The sequence below is a fragment of the Moschus berezovskii genome, chromosome 2 (assembly GCF_049115385.1).
Source record: "Moschus berezovskii isolate FMDL1 chromosome 2, NW_MosBer_1.0, whole genome shotgun sequence".
NCBI lineage: Eukaryota > Metazoa > Chordata > Mammalia > Artiodactyla > Moschidae > Moschus > Moschus berezovskii.
The window spans coordinates 38,210,922-38,232,594 of record NC_142461.1 but is presented as its reverse complement, the minus strand read 5'-3'; the positions used below and the strand labels follow the sequence as shown (position 1 = coordinate 38,232,594).

Sequence of the window (21,673 nt, the reverse complement as noted above, 5' to 3'; positions counted from 1 at the left end):
TGGCATCACCGACTCAATGGACATGGGTTTGGGTAGACTCTGGGAGTTGGTGATGGACAGGGAGGCCTGGCGTGCTGTGATTCATGGGGTCGCGGAGAGTCAGACACGACTGAGCGACTGAACTGAACTGAACTGAACTGAATGTAATACTATAAAGCAATTATCCTTCAGTTAAAAATAAATAAATTAAAAAATATTTTATACAAAAACAAAATTTCACTGCAATTGCACTGTAAGATTTGGAAAAGAATATATGGAACAGTGGATGCAGGAGGAGCAGTTAGGAGGATCGCTGAGCGAGAGGCAGAGTAGCTCTAGTAGAGATGAAGTGAGACTGAATGGGAAAGACACCTGTCTGGAAGGTACAAGTCAACAGAACCTGTTGGGGGATGACTGAGAGGGAAATATCAAGATGACTCCTAGATGCCTACCTTCAATGGCTGGATGGGCGATGGTGCCATCCTCTGAGATGGCAAACAGCTCCAGGGGAGGGCCACTTAGGAGGGAAGACTGACTACAGCTGTATCCATTCATAAACTCACCCCCAAATATGATTCCAATTCCTAACGGATGTTTAATGTAATGAGAAAGAATGTTTTTTAGTGGTTTCTAGGATAACACCCATCAGAACTGGTCATGAGGCTCAATGCAGGATGATATATGGAGTTTAAACTTTTTAATGCTTTCATCAATCACAGAATATGCTACATAATCAAGAATATCCTTGGGCTCAAATTTGAGCAGCAGATAAAATGTCCTTCTCTACTGTTTGGTAAGCAAATGGTAGAATAATCAAGATTTCCTTCCTTTTTCTACCCTTTCACCTTTTTTTCTAGACCAGAAAAGACTGAAATGAGATTTAAAATTTGTTTGCAGTTAACTGTAAAAATATGCTCCAGATTGTTTTAGACTTTAGAATTATGTTTTTAAGAAAAAGGAAAGACTGCCCCACCTTTTATGAATCTGGATGAAGTTTCCATTGATATAAAATTTAAGTTAAAATATTCTTCTATTATTTCAGCTGGTCCACTCCATGATAACCACTGTCACTAAACTATGAAAACTAATGCTTTTTGGTCTCGACTATCTGGTTAGGAAACATACTGACCTATTTTAAAACAGAAAATAATCACATGAAGCTATACACTGAGATTATTAGTAAAGCAAAATCTAATCTATTATTTTCCCATTAATCTTCAAGTCATTAAAGGTGACTTCATAAGAAGCACTGGGGATAATATTCTAATTCTGTTAAGCAATGAGTACTTTTCTTCAGGAACAAGAGACCATTCCTACTGTGGATGGTGTCTTTATTTCCCAAAAGGTACAGGAAAGTTGTTACTGGGCTGCCACCTCTAGTTTACATGTAAAATCAGACACAATTAATTAATATCAGTAAAAATGAATCAATAAAGTACCATTTAGAATCAAGCACGGTAAGTCAGTAACTGTTTTAGAAATCACATGTTAATTGTGTAGTTATTCATAACCTTGGATGCTGACTTGGTGGAGAAGGGACAGGTGGACACAGTACCCTTTTCTACCCCAGAGATTAAAAAAACATCATCAGGAAGTAGGTATGGGCAGAGTGTGGACTGAAAGGGAAGCTTCATTTGTGGGAAGCCTGAAACAGAGCAAATGCAGAGAGTGCTCCCAGCACGTGGAATCATCTAAGCAAATCCACGTGGACAAGAACACTAGGGGATGACTTGGCGAGTAAGACTGGACTCCTCGGGGGTTCAAATTGTTAAAATATAGACACAGAAATTTAGATTTAATGCTAATCTATTGTCAATTTAGGTGAAGAAGGAGTATTCAAAAATAGTATTTTTCAAAGATAAATTTAGCTGTATGTGTTAGTCTAGGTCCTGCCAGATGGGACTGAACATGGAGGACTTCACTAGGGACACACATAACACGAAGGGTACTGCAGGGCATCATGCCAGCAATCGCATGTTGCTTCCACGTGCAGCCCCTGGACCAGAAGAGGTGGTCTCACCTAACAAGAAAGAAGTTGAGAGGTCTAACCCTCCTGGAAACCAAGAAGGAGGGACAACCAGATATGAATGAGCATTAGAAGTGTCTGACACAGGGCCTGGGGGGGAGGTGGCAGAAAGAGGAAGCCAAATCTTGGAGAGGTCAGTTCTGAGATGTTCATTAGACATCTCAGTGGAGATATCAAGTAGTTTATGGACGAGAGGTTGGACAAATGTCCTCCAGAAAATAAAAAAAGAACCTACTTATCTCCTGTGATCTCAGAGGCCAGTAGAAACCCAGATATCTATTACTTCGATCTAATAACTTGTGGAATCTGTCTGGTTGCTCAAAACTACGGTGTTCACTATGATAGACTGCAACCGTAAGTATCTACAGAAACCTTAGTTAGCTAAAATTAACAAATTTAAAATTCAGTTTCCCAGTCACACTGGCCACACTTCCAACGCTTGGAAATGTAATTAACATATGGCTAGTGTAATTAACATATGGCTAGTGGCTGCTGAATGGCCAGCAAAGAAACATTCATCACTGCAGAAAGGTTCAAGGACATCACTGCATTAGGGACAGATGTCCTTCTTTATATAAAAAGCTCAGGATGTCTGGCACTGCTCAGAGATCATCCCAGGAATCTCTTGGTTTTAAATTGCTGACAACTAATTTACTTGAAAGACAAAAAGAAAAACAAGCAAAACTTTGCTGCAACGGAATCCATCCTGGCTTTCAGTATAGATGCTCTGAACCAGATTTCTTTCTATTCTGTTTCCTTCTGTAGCTAAAACTCTGTCAAGGGAGGGTGAATTGTTTAGGGACACTTCTAAATCTGCAATTTCCTTACTCAGCTACTTATCCCCAGCAGTACTATAAATATAGCCAGCTGTTGAGAAGTCATTAATAGGAAGCCTTTGAATTTCTGAGGGATCATTAGTCCTATTCATCTTGACCAATCAAGACCTTGATGCATCGCAAATGTCTATGGAGATGATAAAAATCTCCACAGATGTATGAAGCTCTCAAAGCACTTCTCTGTAATTCTGCATTTGAGATTATTCCTTAACATTATTCATTTATTTTACAACCAGTCTACAATGACATAAAAAACTCTGCCATGGTACTTCAGCTCTGCAAGTTATTTCCTTATAGGTAAGGGGCTTTTGATGGAGAAGGAAATGGCAACCCACTCCAGTGTTCTTGCCTGGAGAATCCCAGGGATGGGGGACCCTGGTGGGCTTCTGTCTATGGGGTCACACAGAGTCGGACACGACTGAAGTGACGCAGCAGCAGCAGCAGCAGCAAGGGGCTTTTGAAGACTCTTCTTCATGTATGCTCTGGTGGGAAAAATCACGTTCGGATTATGGATACTGCTGCAACCATTGGAGATGTTCAGTCAACGCCCAAGAGTGGGTCTTAATAGTTTTGACTGATATGGAGACAAGAACTTCCTAAAGGAAAGGGGATGGGATGTGTCACCTAAGTTTCAAATAAACTGTTCCCTAGTTGAAATTTTAAAAGCTCATCAATTTTTTTTCATTCAGATTAATGGAAATATGAGACATGAAAGTTTCCTCTAAATAACCTCATATAGTATGATCACCTGCTTTCTAAGCAGGCTGGTATTTTCTAATGCATTATTTTTAACAATTATCTTAACCTTGTGTGTGTTTGTTTCCATTCCCTCAACAAAATGACAGGGTCTTCAGGGCAGGGTTCCCCGTCCCTGCAGTTATTCTCCACAAAGCCTGGATGTGAACACTGCATTGACTAGTACATCCAGTCTGTCTTCAGATTAAAGCTGGGCGTAGTGCCGGCTTTCCAAATACTCCAGGATTTTTAATACAGGTAATCTGAGGAGGAAACTAGTTGTGACTTTACATCCTTAATTTAAAAATACTGACCCAAACGAAGAGGTGGAATTGCACATAAAAAAAGGCAAATGAGCACGCTGAAGAGGTGTCTCTTCTTTTCTCCATTATCTATTTCCAGAACTAAACAGGAAAAGAGATTAAAATTTTAAAAAAGGGGGATATTATACTTTCCTCCTTCCTTCCCTCAGTGCCCTGCAGTGTACTGCTTCCTAACTGTCAAATTAGGAAGTGCTCCTATTCTGTTATTCATACTACCATGAAAAGTGAAAGTGTTAGTCACTCAGTTGTGTGTGACTCTTTGTGACCCCATGCACTATAGCCCGCTAGGCTCCTCTATCCACGGGATTCTCCAGGCAAGAATACTGGAGTGGGTTGCTATTCCCTTCTCCAGGGGGTCTTCCTGACCCAGGGATCGAACCCAGGTTTACCACATTGCAGGAAGTTTCTTTACTGTTTGAATCACCAAGTAGGCCTTCAGTTCAGTTCAGTTCAGTCGCTCAGTCATGTCCGACTCTTTGCGACCCCATGAGTAGGCCTTAGACTACCGTAATAGGTGATAAATCCTTTAACACAATAGTTATTAACAGTACAGGTTCATGAATCACTGCTTGAGATTGAAGCCTATCTATGCTACTTCCTAGCTGTGTGATCTTACTCCACTTATTAAACCTCTCTGTGCCTGAGCATCTTTATCTATCAAATGGAAGTAACAATAGCTACTCCATATATGTGTGCATGCATGCTAAGTCCCTTCAGTCATGTCCGACTCTTTGTGACTCCATGGACTATAGCCTGCCAGGCTCCTCTGTCCATGGGATTCTCCATGCAGGAATACTAGAGTGGGATGCCATGCCTCCTCCAGGGGATCTTCCAGACCCAGGGATCGAACCTGTGTCTCTTGTGTCTCATGAATTGGCAGGCAGGTTCTTTAACACTACCGCCATCTGGGAAGCCCAGCTACTCCACAGTTACTGTAAATCATTCTGATCAGTACAACAGTCTCCAGCACCCAGCAGCTACTCAATAAATGCCCAATCCCCATTAGTCTGTGATTCTGAGTGCTGAATGAGTTGCTTTGTCTCATCACTGATGCTTGATCTAAAGGGACAGAAAATACAGAGGGAACCATATTCTTCTTCCTCCTCCTATCTCCTGCCTCTCTCCTCTCTCACTGGCTCCTCTGAGGAGGGTTAGCAAAGTGTTCCCTGCATGTGTTCTGAAAATCTTCCCTCAATCCTGTTTTCATCCACTCCTTGGCTGTCCAGAGGCTCTTTAAGTCTAGGGAGTTCTCAGGTGGCATGGTGGTAAAGAATCCACCTGACAATTCAGGAGATGCAGGTGACTTGGGTTTTGATCTCTGGGTCAGGAAGATCCTCTGGAGCAGGAAATGGCAACACATTCCAGTATTCTTGCCTGGAGAATCCCTTGGTCAGAGGAGATAGATGGGCCACAGTCCACTGGGTTGCAAAGAATTGGACACAATTGACCATGCACGCACACGAGAGCAGGTAAGTTTAAATTGGGGGCAAGAAGGAGGAAGCCCACTTTATGTCCAGGTCTAAACGATATGCTCTTTATCCAACTCTGCCAAGTATAAAGTGAGTATTATGTATGAGCCCTGTCTCATTGCTGAGTTCACTTCTCAATTGCATCAGAGGTTGAAGGGAATGGGATGTGATTAACTCTTTCACATCCTTGAGACATGAAATGAGTTGGATTCTCATTCTTTCCCCATTCTGTCTAGTTTTGTTTGTTATTGCTTTTAGTTTGCACAGATGGTAGCTAGAGTAGTAAAACACAGGTCATTCTCCTTTCATTTATCCATTCATTCATTCAACAAATATTTATTAAGCACCAACTATGGAACTGGCATTGTGTTAACCACTAAAGTTAATGGAATGAAACTGACAAGACATGCCACCTGGTATTGTGGGTAAAAATCAAATGCTTAGATATATGTCTTCTTTCTTTACCTCCTGTCAATTCTTCTGATCTACCTACAAACACTCTCATCCTGCTCTGTGCTTCACCCAAGCACACTGGTGATATCGAAACCCTACAGCTGTTTCAAGCCTGAGTCTCAGCCATTTATAAGATCACTGACAGCACAGTGACATCAGTACCTTATAAACTGGAGACACAAAGAAAGCAGGCGACATTCATGGTGCATGCATCTATGTAGTGATCACTGTGAAGGGCCCCCACAGACCCAGTGGAGATCCATGCCATTGATTCCTTCCATTTGTCCTAACAGTGCTGGGTGGGAGGTACAGATGCCTCTCATGACGGTGAAGGACACTTGGTCAAGGCTCACATTAGGCACTGAAATGCTGGCTCTGATGAAGAGCTACTTAGAAGAATCTCAAATTGCAAAGAAAAGACACCTGGCCAGAGCAATTCCTTTCAAATATCCGGTATCAGCAGAAACTAAGACCCACATGCTAAAACTGTAGCTCAGAGGCTATACATTTGGCAGATCAGAGGAACAGCATCTTGAAACACTTTAATAACTTGCATTTAGAGCGTGAGCTAATATTACTCTAGGGATTATGCTGCACATCCTCTTATTTAAAATGTTATCTAATACTTGAAAAGAGGAAATATATGCCAATCTTAGCCTCATTAACTTTGCGAGTTGGTACAGAAGATTGGGTCATGTCTTTTAGAACTAAAGCCACTAGAGTCCTGTGTGTATTTTTTAAGTGTGAGCCAATCATTATTTCCCTTGGGAATTATCATAGTTAAGAGTGGGAAAAAATGAAATTAAATGAGGGCTAGTACTTTTCCTCATTCCCTCATAAAGACACTAGTGAGATCAGCCATCCCTTGGGTTTACTTTTCTTACTTTGCTATCTGCAAGGGAAGCAATCTTTCCTACTAAATGCTAATTTCTAACGCAAGAAAACTTCATCTGCTCACTTAATCCTTTATAGTAATAGCACCTCATGTTTTCCATTTTATAAAGCACTTTACAATCTTCTCCCTGCTAGAACAAATCTACTTGGAGCAAAACCCAGATGGCAGGGGGTGTCATGTCCTCTTGTGAGTCCCCACAGATCCCTGGACACCACCTGTGTGCTTGCATGCTCAGTCCTGTATGACTCTTTGGGACCCTATGGACTGTAGCCCACCAGGTTCCCCTGTCCATGGGATTTCCCAGGCAAGAATACTGGAGTGGGTTGCCATTTCCTTCTCCAGGGGATCTTCCTGACCCAGGGATTGAACCTATGTCTCCTGCATCTCCTGCAGTGGCAGGCAGATTCTTCACCACTGAGACACATGGGAAGCCCACTGTCGAGGAAGTCCCTATTCATTTTTTAAATGCGAGCAAGTTATTAGATGAATTTTTTTTAACTTAACTCATTTAACCATAATTTACTTAAAAGTTATTGATACCCTTATCTTCTGATAGTGCTTTAGGATAGTTCAAAAAACAAGCTGCTGAACAGAAATAGATTAACCCTTGCTGGGTCTTTGATCTGGAGTTATCTCTGAAAAATAACCATTGAAAATAATCTCAATTTGTGATTAACTATATTTACTAGTATAGGAATTTCCTGGCGGTCCAGTGGTTAGGATCCCATGATTCCACTGCAGGGGGTATGGGTTCAGTCCCTGGCAGGGGCATCACCTACCATAACTTAATAGCTGGACTTCAGATTTGATCATAAGGGGTTTCCATGCCTGCTATTTTTCTACACGTCTGCTGTGTGCATGGGCACACTGAATGGTTCTTGACGGGGCACCTAAAGATCTAAACGGCTTCCCTTGCCTCCTAAGCTGGGAGTGTATAACAAAGAACTCTTGAAACTCTACTGGGAAAGGATTAAAGCTAAAAATGAACAACTCAATGCTTACTGCTGGTGTATATCATACATCAATATCATGATGCACTATACTTCAGTGTATTACATTTTACAGAGGAGGATTTCAGTGAAAAGAACTGAGGCTGTTCATTTCAAATATCGCTTATTAACAGTTGCAAGAGCTACTGATTGCTTTCAGACTATGGGTAATGTTTTACACAAGAGGATCCTCAACAAGCCTTTGCAAATACAAGCAATTATAAGGAAAAGCTTCTGTTTTGGCCCAGTTAATTTTCTATCCTGAAGCCATGCTCTGAATATATTAATTTAGGATTAGAAAGGAGAAGAACGCTCTAAGGAACAAAGCTGAAGGTTACACTTTTCTAGCTGTAAATGCCCATAAATCTTTCTAGGGTTTTTACTCTATGTCCAGTCCCAAATAACTTTTTCCTGTAGACATTTTAATAGTAGTTATTCTTGCCTTTCTAACAAGCCATGATTCCCTCAATCTTTCCAAATTCCTGTCATGTTTTTGCAAGGCTTATTCTGATTTTTTCTAAAACACTTATAATTGACCAGCCATTAGCCATTTCTAAAAAGTTGGTATGGCTCACATTACTTCATCTCATAGCTTATATGTCGGTCTTCTTCACTTTTTTACCTATCGAATGTATGGAGTAAACCCAAATGTAGGAGTGGAGAATAAACTCCTATCCCCCTCCCTCCCCCCGCCCCACACACATACATACACATTCTCAGGGACTAAAGAGCAGGGCTCTATCTTTGTCACTAACTAGCTGGGTACCCTTGAACAAAGGAACTCAGCTTTGCTGTGATTCAGTTTTCTCATCTTCGAAATCAGGGCATGAATAGTATGCATGCCATGGAGTTGTTTTGAGATGTAGCTGTGTATTTAATGCGAAGCACTTGCGTGGAGCCTGGCATGTAACATTAGTGACTGGCACACATGCACACACACACTAGCTCCTGTCATTCAAATGTAAATCCTATTAGCATTTTATTAACCAGACTCAAATTTTGAATTTTTCCTCTTATCTTTCCACAGTCAAATAATCATGAAATTACATACTGATGATCCTCATTCCTTTAGGAGACAAAATTCACTCAATCAATGTATTTTATTATTAAAGTACTGAATTGTGTTTTGAACATTAATGTATAGTAATGATGTGTTAACTCTCAATTACTGACTGAAAAAATTGATTATTCACAACACTTCATTCCTGAATAAGCAAAAAAGAGACCAGAGGGATTTGTGGTAAAAATTGCTTCATTTGCCAATAGAGATAGTTATGGGATTTTAAAATTATTCTTTCTTTCCCACCTAAGGATCAAAGCATATTACCTCTCTATGGTGAATAAAAAAAGATAAAACGCAAAAGAATACAGCTTGTAAAACTGCACGATGACAACCCACAGTTATAAATAAAGGCTTCAGAGATGGTATCTGAATCCTATTAAAAGTTTATGTTAATAACTCTCATCACCATATTATATCCTCTGCTTTTATTTAAAAATAAAAGCCAAGATAATTTTAGTCATAAAAGAGTTTGTGAAGTGGATGTTCAGTACTTTCTAAAGCAATGATCTGCCTCTTTTGAGTGTCAATTTAAAGTTGGGCTTCCCTGGTGGCTCAGAGGTTAAAGCGTCTGCCTCCAATGCGGGAGACCCGGGTTCGATCCCTGGGTCGGGAAGATCCCCTGGAGAAGGAAATGGTAACCCACTCCAGTATTCTTGCCTGGAGAATCCCATGGACGGAGAAGCCTGGTAGGCTACAGTCCACGGGGTCGCAAAGAGTCAGACATGACTGAGCGAATGAACGGAATGGAACGGATGTCACCCTTACCAGTAAAGCAGTATAGTGTTTTCTGAAGCACTTTGAACTGTGGTGTTGGAGAAGACTCTTGAGAGTCCCTTATACTGCAAGGAGATCCAACCAGTCCATTCTAGAGGAGATCAATCCTGGATGTTCATTGGAGGGACTGATGCTAAAGCTGAAACTCCAATACTTTGGCCACCTCATGCGACGAGTTGACTCACTGGAAAAGACTCTGATGCTGGGAAAGGTTGGGGGCGGGAGGAGAAGGGGACGACGGAGAATGAGATGGCTGGATGGCATCACCGACTCTGTGGACATGAGTTTGAGTGAACTCCGGGAGTTGGTGATGGACAGGGAGGCCTGGCGTGCTGTGATTCATGGGGTCGCGGAGAGTCGGACACGACTGAGCGACTGAACTGAACTGAAGCACATACAACACACAGAGGTACTCTAGTAGCAAAGTAATCTATCACTATTAGTCTCAATTTTTGGTGGAAAATTAAAAAATAATGCAAGTCCTGTTTTTCAGATTTAAGTTCATATGTAACATTAAAAACATATAGGTGCCTTTTCTCTTCACTGAAACTCTTTCAAGATCAAGTTGAACAACTGAGACAAATCTAGGCATAGCATGAATGAAATATCAAGAAGTTGGGCAGCCTACCCCAGTAGTTTTCTTTGGAGTCATGAACCAGAAAAACAGATACATGACTGCAGCGTGTACTGTGGATTGATATATGTTACAAAGAAATTAAGGACTTTATAACCCTGTGACAAGTCAGTAAGACTTTGAGAGGAAGCGGAAAGGAGAGGCAGAGAGCTGTTTACTCAGGCTGCTGCTGCTGCTAAGTCACTTCAGTCGTGTCCGACTCTGTGTGACCCCACAGACGGAAGCCCACCAGGCTCCGCCGTCCCTGGGATTCTCCAGGCAAGAGCACTGGAGTGGGGTGCCATTTCCTTCTCCAATGTGTGAAAGTGAAAAGTGAAAGTGAAGTCGCTCAGTCTTGTCCGACCCTTAGCGACCCCACGGACTGCAGCCTACCAGGCTCCTCTGTCCATGGGATTTTCCAGGCAGGAGTACTGGAGTGGGTTGCCATTTCCTTCTCCAATGTGTGAAAGTGAAAAGTGAAAGTGAAGTCGCTCAGTCGTGTCCGACCCTTAGCGACCCCACGGACGGCAGCCTACCAGGCTCCTCCATCCATGGGATTATCTAGGCAAGAGTACTGGAGTGGCTTGCCATTGCCTTCTCCGACTTACTCAGGCTGCTGCTGCTGCTGCTGCTAAGTCACTTCAGTCGTGTCCGACTCTGTGTGACCCCATAGACGGAAGCCCACCAGGCTCCCCCGTCCCTGGGATTCTCCAGGCAAGAACACTGGAGTGGGTTGCCATTTCCTTCTCCAATGTGTGAAAGTGAAAAGTGGAAGTGAACTCGCTCAGTCGTGTCCGACCCTTAGCGACCCCACGGACTGCAGCCTACCAGGCTCCTCCATCCATGGGATTTTCTAGGCAAGAGTACTGGAGTGGCTTGCCATTGCCTTCTCCGACTTACTCAGGCTGAGAAACCATTAATGTTTCTCAGTGTTTAGAACCTGCTGTAGTCCCATTTCTAAGTTTACGTTACACTTGGCTCTAGAAAAATGATTTATGATTTGGCATTTCTAGAATACTTCCTTTCTATGGCAGGCTTTATGAAAAGACTATTACTTATAGAAATTAAGGAACTTAAAAGTGAGTAAGAAATTTTCAATCAAAATCCAAATATTAATCTCCCTAGAAATACAAAGTAGGCACAATATTGCTTAGCGTATTTCAAACATTTATAAGTTCAGTTCAGTTCAGAAGTTCAGTCTGAGAAAGAGTTGGACTCTTTGTGACCCCATGGACTGCAGCACGCCAGGCTTCTCAGTCCATTGCCAACTTTCGGCGCTTACTCAAACTCATGTTAATGATAAATTTATTCTTATAAAAATTCTCCCAAATTAGAAAGCCAGGTTAGAGAGCCTTTTGCAGATGGAAAAAATTGTGGCTTACTGTCTAGATGCCTTGTGCAAACATAGGAAGAAAAAAGGTTCCTTTTTTATGTTGTACAGAACTTACAGCAGAGATTGCTAGGTCTTACCCAAATCCACGCTCCTCTTTCCTCCAGTAACAGACCCCAGCTTAGACTACATTCACCATCCTTCCTTGTTAAGGGGTATGCCCATGTGACTATGTTCTACCCAATGCAAAGAACGCAGAATTGAAATGCTGAGTAGGAATTCCTGGAAGCCTTATTATAAAGGAAATAAATGCATTTTTTCTTTGCCTTTTTCTTCCCTGCAGCCTTGAAAAGCCGATATAATGGCTGGATATTCAGCTGCTATTTGGTCAAGGGAGAGAAGCTAGTGCTGAGGGATGTTGTAGCTACTGCTGAGTCGCTAAGTGGTGTCTGACTCTCTGAAATCCAAAAAAGGGCAATGCCGAAGGATTGGCTGAGGGACGATAGAGAAAAAGAAATAAGCCTGGGTTCTTTTTGACATCCTGAGGCCATCACCTTAGCTCTGGACCACCTCCCTCTGGCTTTCTTTTACATCTTTTTTGTTTTGTTCAGTTGCTAAATCGTGTCTGACTCTTTGCTACCCCACAGACTGCAGCATGCCAGGCTTCCCTGTCCTTCAGTATCTTCCTGAGTTTGCGCGAACTCATGTCCATTGAGTCAGTGATGCTATCTAACCATCTCAAACTTTGCTTCCTTCCCAGAATCAGGGTCTTTTCCAATGAGTTGGCTCTTTGCGTCAGGTGGCCAAAGTATTGAAACTTCAGCATCAGCCCTTTGAATGAATATTCAGGGTTGATTTCCTTTAGGATTGATTAGTTTGATCTACTTGCTGTCCAAGGGACTCTCAAGAGTCTTCTCCAGCACCACAGCTCAAAAGCATCAATTCTTTTGCACTCAGCCTTCTTTATGGTGCAACTCACATCCACACTTGACTACTGGAAAAACCGTAGCTTTGACTATACAGACCTTTGTCAGCAAAGCAATGACTCTTCTTTCACATCAGAGAAAGAAAAAATTTTACTGTGTTTGAGTATTTTGGGTATATGAAACTGAACCCACTCCTATTCCAAAAACAATCCTATTCAAATCAGCACAGATATCAGGCCATATTTCTACTGGGGAATGAAACTTAACAAAATAAGATAGAAATTTAAGGTTCTAATTGTACCAATCATGTTACAATCATAGTTTCTCAAATAAACTACATATTATATGAAAAGAGTTTCATTGCATATGATAATAAATATTTAATAGCCGTGAATGCTGAAGAAGGAAATAAAGTTTTTAAAAATTTCTATAATTAGTGTTTCCCAGAGGAGTGTTATTTTGGAAAAATTAATAACTAGAGCAAATAATATTTATAGAAATATGACCCTAAATTTGGTGAACAAAGTTAAAAATATATAATCCTCTCTTCCTCAAAAGAATTACTTTTTGAAAGATAATGAGACACAAAAGTAACATACAAAGCCACCATTATTATGTAAACACTGCTTTGAGACAGAACACAAAGTATTTTTATTGTGTTAAGATGCTCATGAATGTATTTCTGCTAATAAAATTGCAGTTATGAATAGATGATACTTGATAAGACATAATATGATATCATGATATTCTGTGGTTGATCAGCTTTAGTTTCTCCCGCAACAAATTTTATGTTGTTCAGATGGAACATTTGCATAGGAAAGCATTTTACTTAGGAAAACACTGGAGGAGACAATCCATTCTATGTGGGAACAACGGCTTTATAACAGTGCTTGATCAGGAGGCATTAGGAACCTTGCCTTGAAAGCCATTATCAAATTTATCTAGAAAACTTTATATGCTACATCATAAAATAACCAGCAACTAAAGAAATCCTTAACTGCTTACTATGTCAATTCGCCTCTGCTTTCAGGAGACAGCAATGAATATCATAGATACTGAAGGATAAAAGAGTTGAAGGACACAGGCAATTCAAAGAAAATGATGCAAAAAACTCCATATTGCCAGAAAAATTTTAAACAAACTTGCATTCTACTTTGGAGTAACTTTTTCTTTTTTCTTTTCCAAGGAAATTTTAACTTTGATTCTCAACCAGCTCTGCCAACAGTGAAGTTTTTCCTTATGTTGTCAAATGATCAATTCAAACTTGAAGTCAATCACCACTTCTTTTGCTCCTAAAGCAAGGTATCTTATGATATATAATAATATAAGCTCACCTGAAGGAGGTGAGTTACAGATTTATGTCATTCTTTTAACAATCAATAATGGAATGAAATCCAGCCATCTGTCTCAGTTGTCCTGTTCTGTTCAAACCCTCATAATTATAAATAAAGAAGAGTAATACTAAACAATAAGATTCATTTACCAATGACTGCACACCTGGAACACAGTATAGCTACTCAATAAATGACAGCTGTTGCTATAATGTCTCTCTTAAAATTTTATTCTCAACTTAACATTTCTTGTTTTAAGCTTCTAAATCCACAAAAATTATAATACTATACAATAAAAGGGAGGGTCCAACATGTAGCTCAGATGGTAAAGAATCTGCCCGCAATGCAGGAGACCCAGGTTCGACCTCTGGTTTGGGAAGATCCTCTGGAGAAGTGAATGGAAATCCCTCCACTATTCTTGCCTGGACAATCCCATGGACAGAGGAGCCTGGCAGGTTATAGTCTGTGGGGTCTCAAAAGAGTCAGACACAACTGAGCAACTAACAATAACACTATCTAGACCACTCCTTTTGTTTTATAAAATACTGACCTTAAACGTCCCTGAGAGAATAAAATTTTACTCATTTTCTCTACCTTCCCATACTCAAGAGAAGGAACAGAATCACTTGCCATAACACAGGATTACTAAGAGACTGCTATTATTAAGAGTAAATTCCTCTCCTAGAAAAGCTCTCAAAGTATGCTCTGAGAAAGACCATCACCAAAAAGAAGTTCAACATCCCTCATAATCAGAGAAATGCAAATCAAAACCACAATGAGGTACCATTTCACGCCAGTCAGAATGGCTGCTATCCAAAAGTCTACAAGCAATAAATGCTGGAGAGGGTGTGGAGAAAAGGGAACCCTCTTACACTGTTGGTGGGAATGCAAACTAGTACAACCACTATGGAGAAGACTGGACATTGCTTAAAAAACTGGAAATAGAACTGCCATACGACCCAGCAATCCCACTCCTGGGCATACACACCGAGGAAACCAGAATTGAAAGAGACACATGTACCCCAATGTTCATCGCAGCACTGTTTATAATAGCCAGGACCTGGAAGCAACCTAGATGTACATCAGCAGACGAATGGATAAGAAAGCTGTGGTACATATACACAATGGAGTATTACTCAGCCATTAAAAAGAATACATTTGAATCAGTTCTAATGAGGTGGATGAAACTGGAGTGAAGTAAGCCAGAGAGAAAAACACCAATACAGTATACTAATGCATATATATGGAATTTAGAAAGATGGTAACAATAACAATGTATGTGAGACAGAAAAAGAGACACAGATGTATAGAACAGTCTTTTGGACTCTGTGGGAGAGGGAAAGGGTGGCATGATTTGGGAGAATGGCATTGAAACATGTTATTATCATATGTGAAACGAATCGCCAGTCCAGATTCAATGCACGATACAAGATGCTCAGGGCTGGTGCACTGGGTTGACCCAGAGGGATGGAATGGGGAGGGAGGTGGGAGGGGGGTTCAAGATGGGGAACACATGTACACTCGGGGCAGATTCATGTCAATGTATGGCAAAACCAATACAATATTGTAAAGTAATTAGCCTCCAATTAAATAAGTTAAAAAAAAAAAACAGAGAGACCATCACCATCTGCATCGGACCATGGAGGCTTGTAAACTGCAGATTCCTGGGTCCTGCTCAAGACTATTGAAGCAGAATCTTGCCGTGAGGCCTAAGAAACTGCATTTTTACGATAAGCACCATTGCCTTAAAATAAAATCCAAACTTCTTAAGCTAAAAACTTATTCCTTCTTGTCTGCCTTTCAGAATAACTGGGAAACACTAAGTCCCTAAGCTGTGTTTCCTTCAAGATTAGAAAGCTGTCTTCGCCCTCTGCATTTGTAAGCTAGCTGCAGTTCAACTTTGCTTCTTTGGTTTCCCTCTTTCTCACTTTTTTGACATCTATGTACAGTTTCCTCCCAAACTTTCTCAACCTCTCAATGACTAGCAAAACAATGAATGTACATCAATGAGCAATGACTATATTGGAGGATTATTTCATGGAATCTATTCCCTGAGTTCCTGTATGGACACCTGTTACATGGTAACTTAAAAAAAAAAAAAAAAGACAATTTTGGACATGTTTTATTTTCCATGGGTAAATTCTATTGTTTCATGCACTGCATTTTGGGAATCTTCCCAACTCTTCTCAGTGAAATTCCATTGCTGAATTATCTATCTAACACTGAACATCAATTTTTCACCCAAGTATGAAAACCATCCAAATTTGTGTCAAGCATGAATTCTAGGAATATGCTTACTCTGCTCTAAATTCTGGACACTGTTAAAGATCCAGAAGCTACAAGGTTAGGTTGAGAGCACAGCATTCTCCCCAGAAGCAATTACTCCTATGCAGATGCAGGAAGCACTTAAGGGTGTGCCATTCAGCCAGGCAGTTCGCCTCTCCTATGCTTGCGCCAGCTCCCAGTCAGCACTTCATACCTGCCCAGCCAGTGTAAACAGTGCTATCCCGAGGGTCTGCTGACTTCAGGCCTCTCTCCATTTGCTGAAGAAGCTCTCGAATCTTATTGTTCAAGCGTTGTGAGAACTCAGGAGTCAGCTGTAGATATAAAGGGAAAACAAGTATCAAAAAATATATGACACTTGGTGTCTTAAGACTATAGGCTGTTAGAAATAGGAGGGTACTTCATTTCCTTTCAAGCTGCAGTTTTTTGCCTGAGAGAACGGGACAATTATTTTATTCTTAAACAAGGATGAATTAACAAAATGTAAAAGTACTACTGTATTTTCTTACTCAAGTGAGGAAATATTTTTGATGTAATTTAAATGTTTTACATAAAAATTTTAATTAAGTATTATACTGCAGATGATAAACAGGATCACAGTAATTTCCATTTACTAGGAATCATCTATTATTTAAATCAATATTTCTTTTTTTTTTAAAAACCATTTTACTAAACTAAGCACAAAACAGAAGATATTTGCTGTTTTCAAGCAATTGTATTTTTAGTATTCAGGCAGATGCAATGTTAATTCCCTAAAGAAATACTAATTGCTTCTGTTGTTTAAAAAATTATGATAAATATTTATTTTAAAAAATCCATTTAGAAAAAAATGTATAAACATTTTTAAAAAACTGTAGAAGTAGCATAGAAAAGCTAAATAAATTCACAGATATTAGGAACTCAGCAGAGCGGAAAGGGCATTGGATCAAGACACAAAAACCCACGCCCAGCACAGTGCCTGGCAGGCTACGGGCCTCACAAATATCGCTCAGTGAATGAGCCAGGCTACATCCTTGTCTGCTATTAGCTGAGTGACCATGCTCAACCTGTAACTTCTTTATGCTTCAGCTGCCTTGTAAAGTCAGGAGAATAACACCTGACTCACCAATGTCAAAGGTGCACTGAGGACCAAATGAGATCGTGGGTCTCATACCCTTTGCATTCAGGGATTTAATGGTGACATTTTTACTATTTTAAGCAATCCAATGGTCTATAAAAATATTTTGGATATAGACTGAAAACACACTAGGACTGGGGTATGGGGTTGGTGATATCCATATAAAGAACCACAGATGAAGGGCAAATGGTGAGGCTTACCAAAAAGTTATGTTATTTGTTCTAATAACTGAAAAACATTTACAAAGTTCTGGACACGTTGAAACATGAAGTGTCTTAAAAGGTCACTTTAATATATACCTCTATTTTTAGTAATCTGCTCTGATTCTCAGACTTGGATTTCACAAAGCAACAAAATAGTGAAATAATGTTGGGGAACATTACAAAGGTACAAACATTTCATCACATAAGGATAGTAAAAACATATGTAACAATGCAAGCATCATAACCTCATTTTTTTAAAAAAGGGCATTTTTAAAAAATGTAGGAAGGCAGTAGGAAAAAAATGTAGGCAAGGCAGTATCAGAATTATTAGTGGTAATAAAAGACATCAAATTTTACTGATACTTTGAAGAGTACCTCTGATAAGGCAAATCAGATGATCAACCATACCTGGGTTATTTATTCTAAAGCATCACTATGATCCCTTATTTCACACTCTGAAGAAGAAACCACATTGTTTGACGGACACACGCCCATCATTTAACAATGTCAAACAAGACGTTAAGATTTCAACAAGCCTTAAAAATACATTTAGTAAGATAAAATATACTTCAGTATTAATATAAAAGGCCTATAAATCTTAACTAGATAGAAGAGTTCATCTACATAAGAACATGTCATATTCTGTTCGTAGATCATGGATAATTTATTATCTTGCCTGACCTTACTGTAAGCGACCAAGAATAATGAGAATGCCTCGGCCTCAAGAAGGGACGTTACCGTCTATTTGGCACGTAATTGCATTTAATAAAAGCTACATGCCTAAGAATATTGATTGCTTGTGGCAGACCAAAAAATTATTCAAACCTAGCAATAATATGCAGTTTCTAAAAGCCCTTTTTCAATAGATGCCAGAAAACAGAGCAGTTCCTTATTGAAATATTCGCATTAACAAGTTAAGGAGGACAGATCTCCAGGGTCTGTTCCTTAGTGTTCAACAATAAACAATTTTAGAAGTGGAGGAGGATTGTCCAAAAACCATGTGTCAGGCAATAAATTACACTATTATTTTGGGACCAGAGTTCAAATTTATGAGTATTGTTATTTTTCTCCCTTAGATACAGACTTAAATTTGTAATTAGCATTTACTTTATAAACAGCCTAAACAGCGAGCTACGTTCCATTGATGGCTTCTGTCATTAGGATCTATACTCAACTGTTCTCTTTGCCAAGAAATATGAAGCTGCAGATCTTCCTCCAAAAAGACAAGACAAGACAAATGCTTCAGCTTCAAGATCTGCAGAGCTAGACAGAACACAGATCCAAAAAGCCAACAGGAAGCCATCTGGCTTCAAGGTAATGATTAGAGGCTTTGTTTCGGCAGTTCAATTCTGTTCTTAAAAGAATCATATTGATTCCAGCTCCATATACACTTAGGCAGTCTTCTATCTGACAACTCTCTGCCATCTCTTTCATTCCTCCTACTTGCACTACTTAAGTTAAACTACAATGCTAAGTGTTTTAAGGAAAGAATCAACAGAATTACTGAAAGTTCACTTGGCAGATATGGAATCTCTAAGGTCCTTCAATCACAAGCAAAATGCTTTTGGTATGGCTGATGAGCCTAGAAGAAATTAGCTGGTAAAATTTAAAAATGTGTGCACATTTAAAGAGATCACTCTTTCCACTTAACACTTAGGATTTCTTGACTAGGTGTATACCCTCTTAACAATTATGTTCACAGGCACGAGAAAACACAGGCCTCTGGAATCTCAAGCCCAGGTTCTCTTTGTAATGTTACAGTGACTTATGAAGTGCCCATCAGTTTAACTGACCACTTTCGTGCATTCATTATTTATTTTCCAGTTGTGGGGTTGAGTGGAAATGGGACAAAGATTTCAGGCCTATGTCCCCAAACCTCTCTTAGCAGCTGCAGTTTAAAGATGTCTTCATTGCATTTGGTTTACCCTTGTCCTTATCCTGCCTGTACTTTTCAATCATAAAACAGTTAACATTGCGCATGTGAAAAGCCAGTAGGATTTCTCACCTCTTAAAAAACAAACCAAAAATGATAAAAAAAAAAAAAAGGCAAGATTACACAGTAAATTGCAGAGCTGCCAATTTTTATAATTTAAATATTAATGACTGAAGTTGTTTCAATGATCAATTACTATTACAAGTATTATCAACAACTTCTTACATAAGTTCAGCATGTTAGAGCTCAAACTATTTTCATATGTATTTTATACAAAGTCTTTTGTATGTTTATACTGAAATTATGCATTTTTAAAAAAGGGATGGTCATCCCTTTCTTTCAGGCAAAATCGAACTCCTTTCCAAACACTGGGGTTTGGAGGTAGGGATGGAGGCAGATATTTCCCAAACTCACCCTCCCAGCAGAATCAAAGTAGCCTTCGGCCAGGGATTTGTTATAATCAGCATAAGGATTCGGGAAGGCCCTTTGCGCCATGATGCCAGAAACGAGCCTGCAGAACAGGGGAAAAAGAGAATCTACGTTGAGATACGGGCCCAGGCCGCGTTGCGAAGGCGGAGGCCAGCGCCCGGGGAACACCTTCCTTCCAGTCCCTCGGCCACTGCGCGGTCCTGGCGGTTCGAGTGGACCCCTGGCCCCCCGCGGCCCAGCCGTCAGGGAGTGGCACCTCCGCAAAAGGGCTGCCAGGGATCCTAACCCACCGCGACGAAGGGGGTCCGTTTTGCACCCCACGTTCACACTCTTGCGATTTCACGCAACTGCCCGTCCAATGTCCCAAAGCCCTGTACGGTCTCTGGCCACTCACCCGGCCGCCTCCGGACAAACACTGAAGCGACGCTTTCACTGCCCACTTCCTGCCAGCTGGGCCAATCAGAGCCTTCGTCACTCCAGAGGCCCGCCCTCTTCTCATTTTCAGTTTGTTAAAGAGACAGAAATATCAATAACCTCAGATATGCAGATGACACCACCTTTATGGCAGAAAGTGAAGAGGAAATAAAAAGCCTCTTGATGAAAGTGAAAGAGGAGAGTGAAAAGTTTGGCTTAAAACTCAACATTCAGAAAACTAAGATCGTGGCATCTGGTCCCATCACTTCATAGGAAATAGATGGGGAAACAGTGGAAACAGTGACTGACTTTAATTTGGGGGGCTCCAAAATCACTGCAGATTGCAGCCAGGAAATTAAAAGACGCTTACTCCTTGGAAGGAAAGTTATGACCAACCTAGATAGCATATTAAAAAGCAGAGACATTACTTTGCCAACAAAGGTCCGTCTAGTCAAGGCTATGGTTTTTCCAGTGGTCATGTATGGATGTGAGAGTCGGACTGTGAAGAAAGCTGATCACCAAAGAATTGATGCTTTTGAACTGTGGTGTTGGAGAAGACTCTTGAGAGTCCCTTGGACTGCAAGGAGATCCAACCAGTCCATTCTAAAGGAGATCAATCCTGGGTGTTCATTGGAAGGACTGATGCTAAAGCTGAAACTCCCAATGCTTTGGCCACCTCATGGAAAGAATTAACTCATTGGAAAAGGCTCTGATGCTGGGAAGGATTGGGGGCAGGAGGAGAAGGGGACGACAGAGGATGAGATGGCTGGATGGCATCACCGACTCGATGGACATGAGTTTGAGTGAACTCCAGGAGCTGGTGATGGACAGGGAGGCCTGGCGTGCTGCGATTCACGGGGTGACAAAGAGTCCGACACGACTGAGCGACTGAAGTGAACTGAACTGAAAGAGATAGAAGTGTTGTTTCTAAAGGGTGGGACAGGTGATTTATTCCTGGAGAGCTGGAGAGGGAACATATCTTAGAGTAATGTGTAACGGTGGGCAATGTTTCCTACCTTTCCGTTCTGTTCCGTCGCTCAGTCGTGTCCGACTCTATGCGACCCCGTGGACTGTAGCCTACCAGGCTTCTCCGTCCACGGGATTCTCCAGGCAAGAATACTGGAGTGAGTTACCGTTTCCTTCTCCAGGGGATCTTCCCGACCCAGGGATCGAACCCGGGTCTCCCTCATTGGAGGTAGATGCTTTAACCTCTGAGCCACCAGGGAAGCCTACCTTTATTCTCCTTTAAATTAAAAAAAATCAAGTAAACTGATTCAAGTCCAGATGATTTGCAAGAACTTGATTTTTTTTTTTTTTTTTTAATTTGGAGAAGAAAACTTTGAGATCTGAACACATTCATAGTCCTACTGCTAGGACTGAAGGACTGAATAAAATTGAGGAGGATTTCGTCTCTCCAGAGATTTGAAAGGTTTTTTTTTTCCCCTTAAACAAAAAATGTAATAAAACACCATCATCACTCTTAGTGACAAAGATCTTTGGAGATAATTTATGATAATTTAACCTCAAAGGCACTCAGTCAGTGTGAGTGGCC

The 21,673-nt window shown here is 40.6% G+C and overlaps 1 protein-coding gene across 3 annotated transcripts in view; it reads right to left on the bottom strand.

Moving 5' to 3' along the window:
• The window catches only part of LANCL1 (LanC like glutathione S-transferase 1), a 52,230-nt gene extending 32,076 nt beyond the window's left edge, over positions 1-20,154 (bottom strand). The window contains exons 1-3 of one of the 3 annotated variants that reach the window (XM_088827830.1): positions 20,102-20,154; positions 19,693-19,789; positions 16,222-16,339 (exon numbers count right to left, since the gene is read on the bottom strand). In XM_088827830.1, the coding sequence (XP_088683956.1) occupies positions 16,222-16,339; positions 19,693-19,773 (199 nt within the window). In that variant the 5' untranslated portion in view covers positions 19,774-19,789; positions 20,102-20,154. Of the gene's footprint in view, positions 1-16,221; positions 16,340-19,692; positions 19,790-19,963 lie in introns of all 3 variants that reach the window. The other 2 variants (XM_055397510.2, XM_055397511.2) reach the window with 2 other exon arrangements.
• Between the last annotated feature and the right edge of the window lie 1,519 nt (positions 20,155-21,673).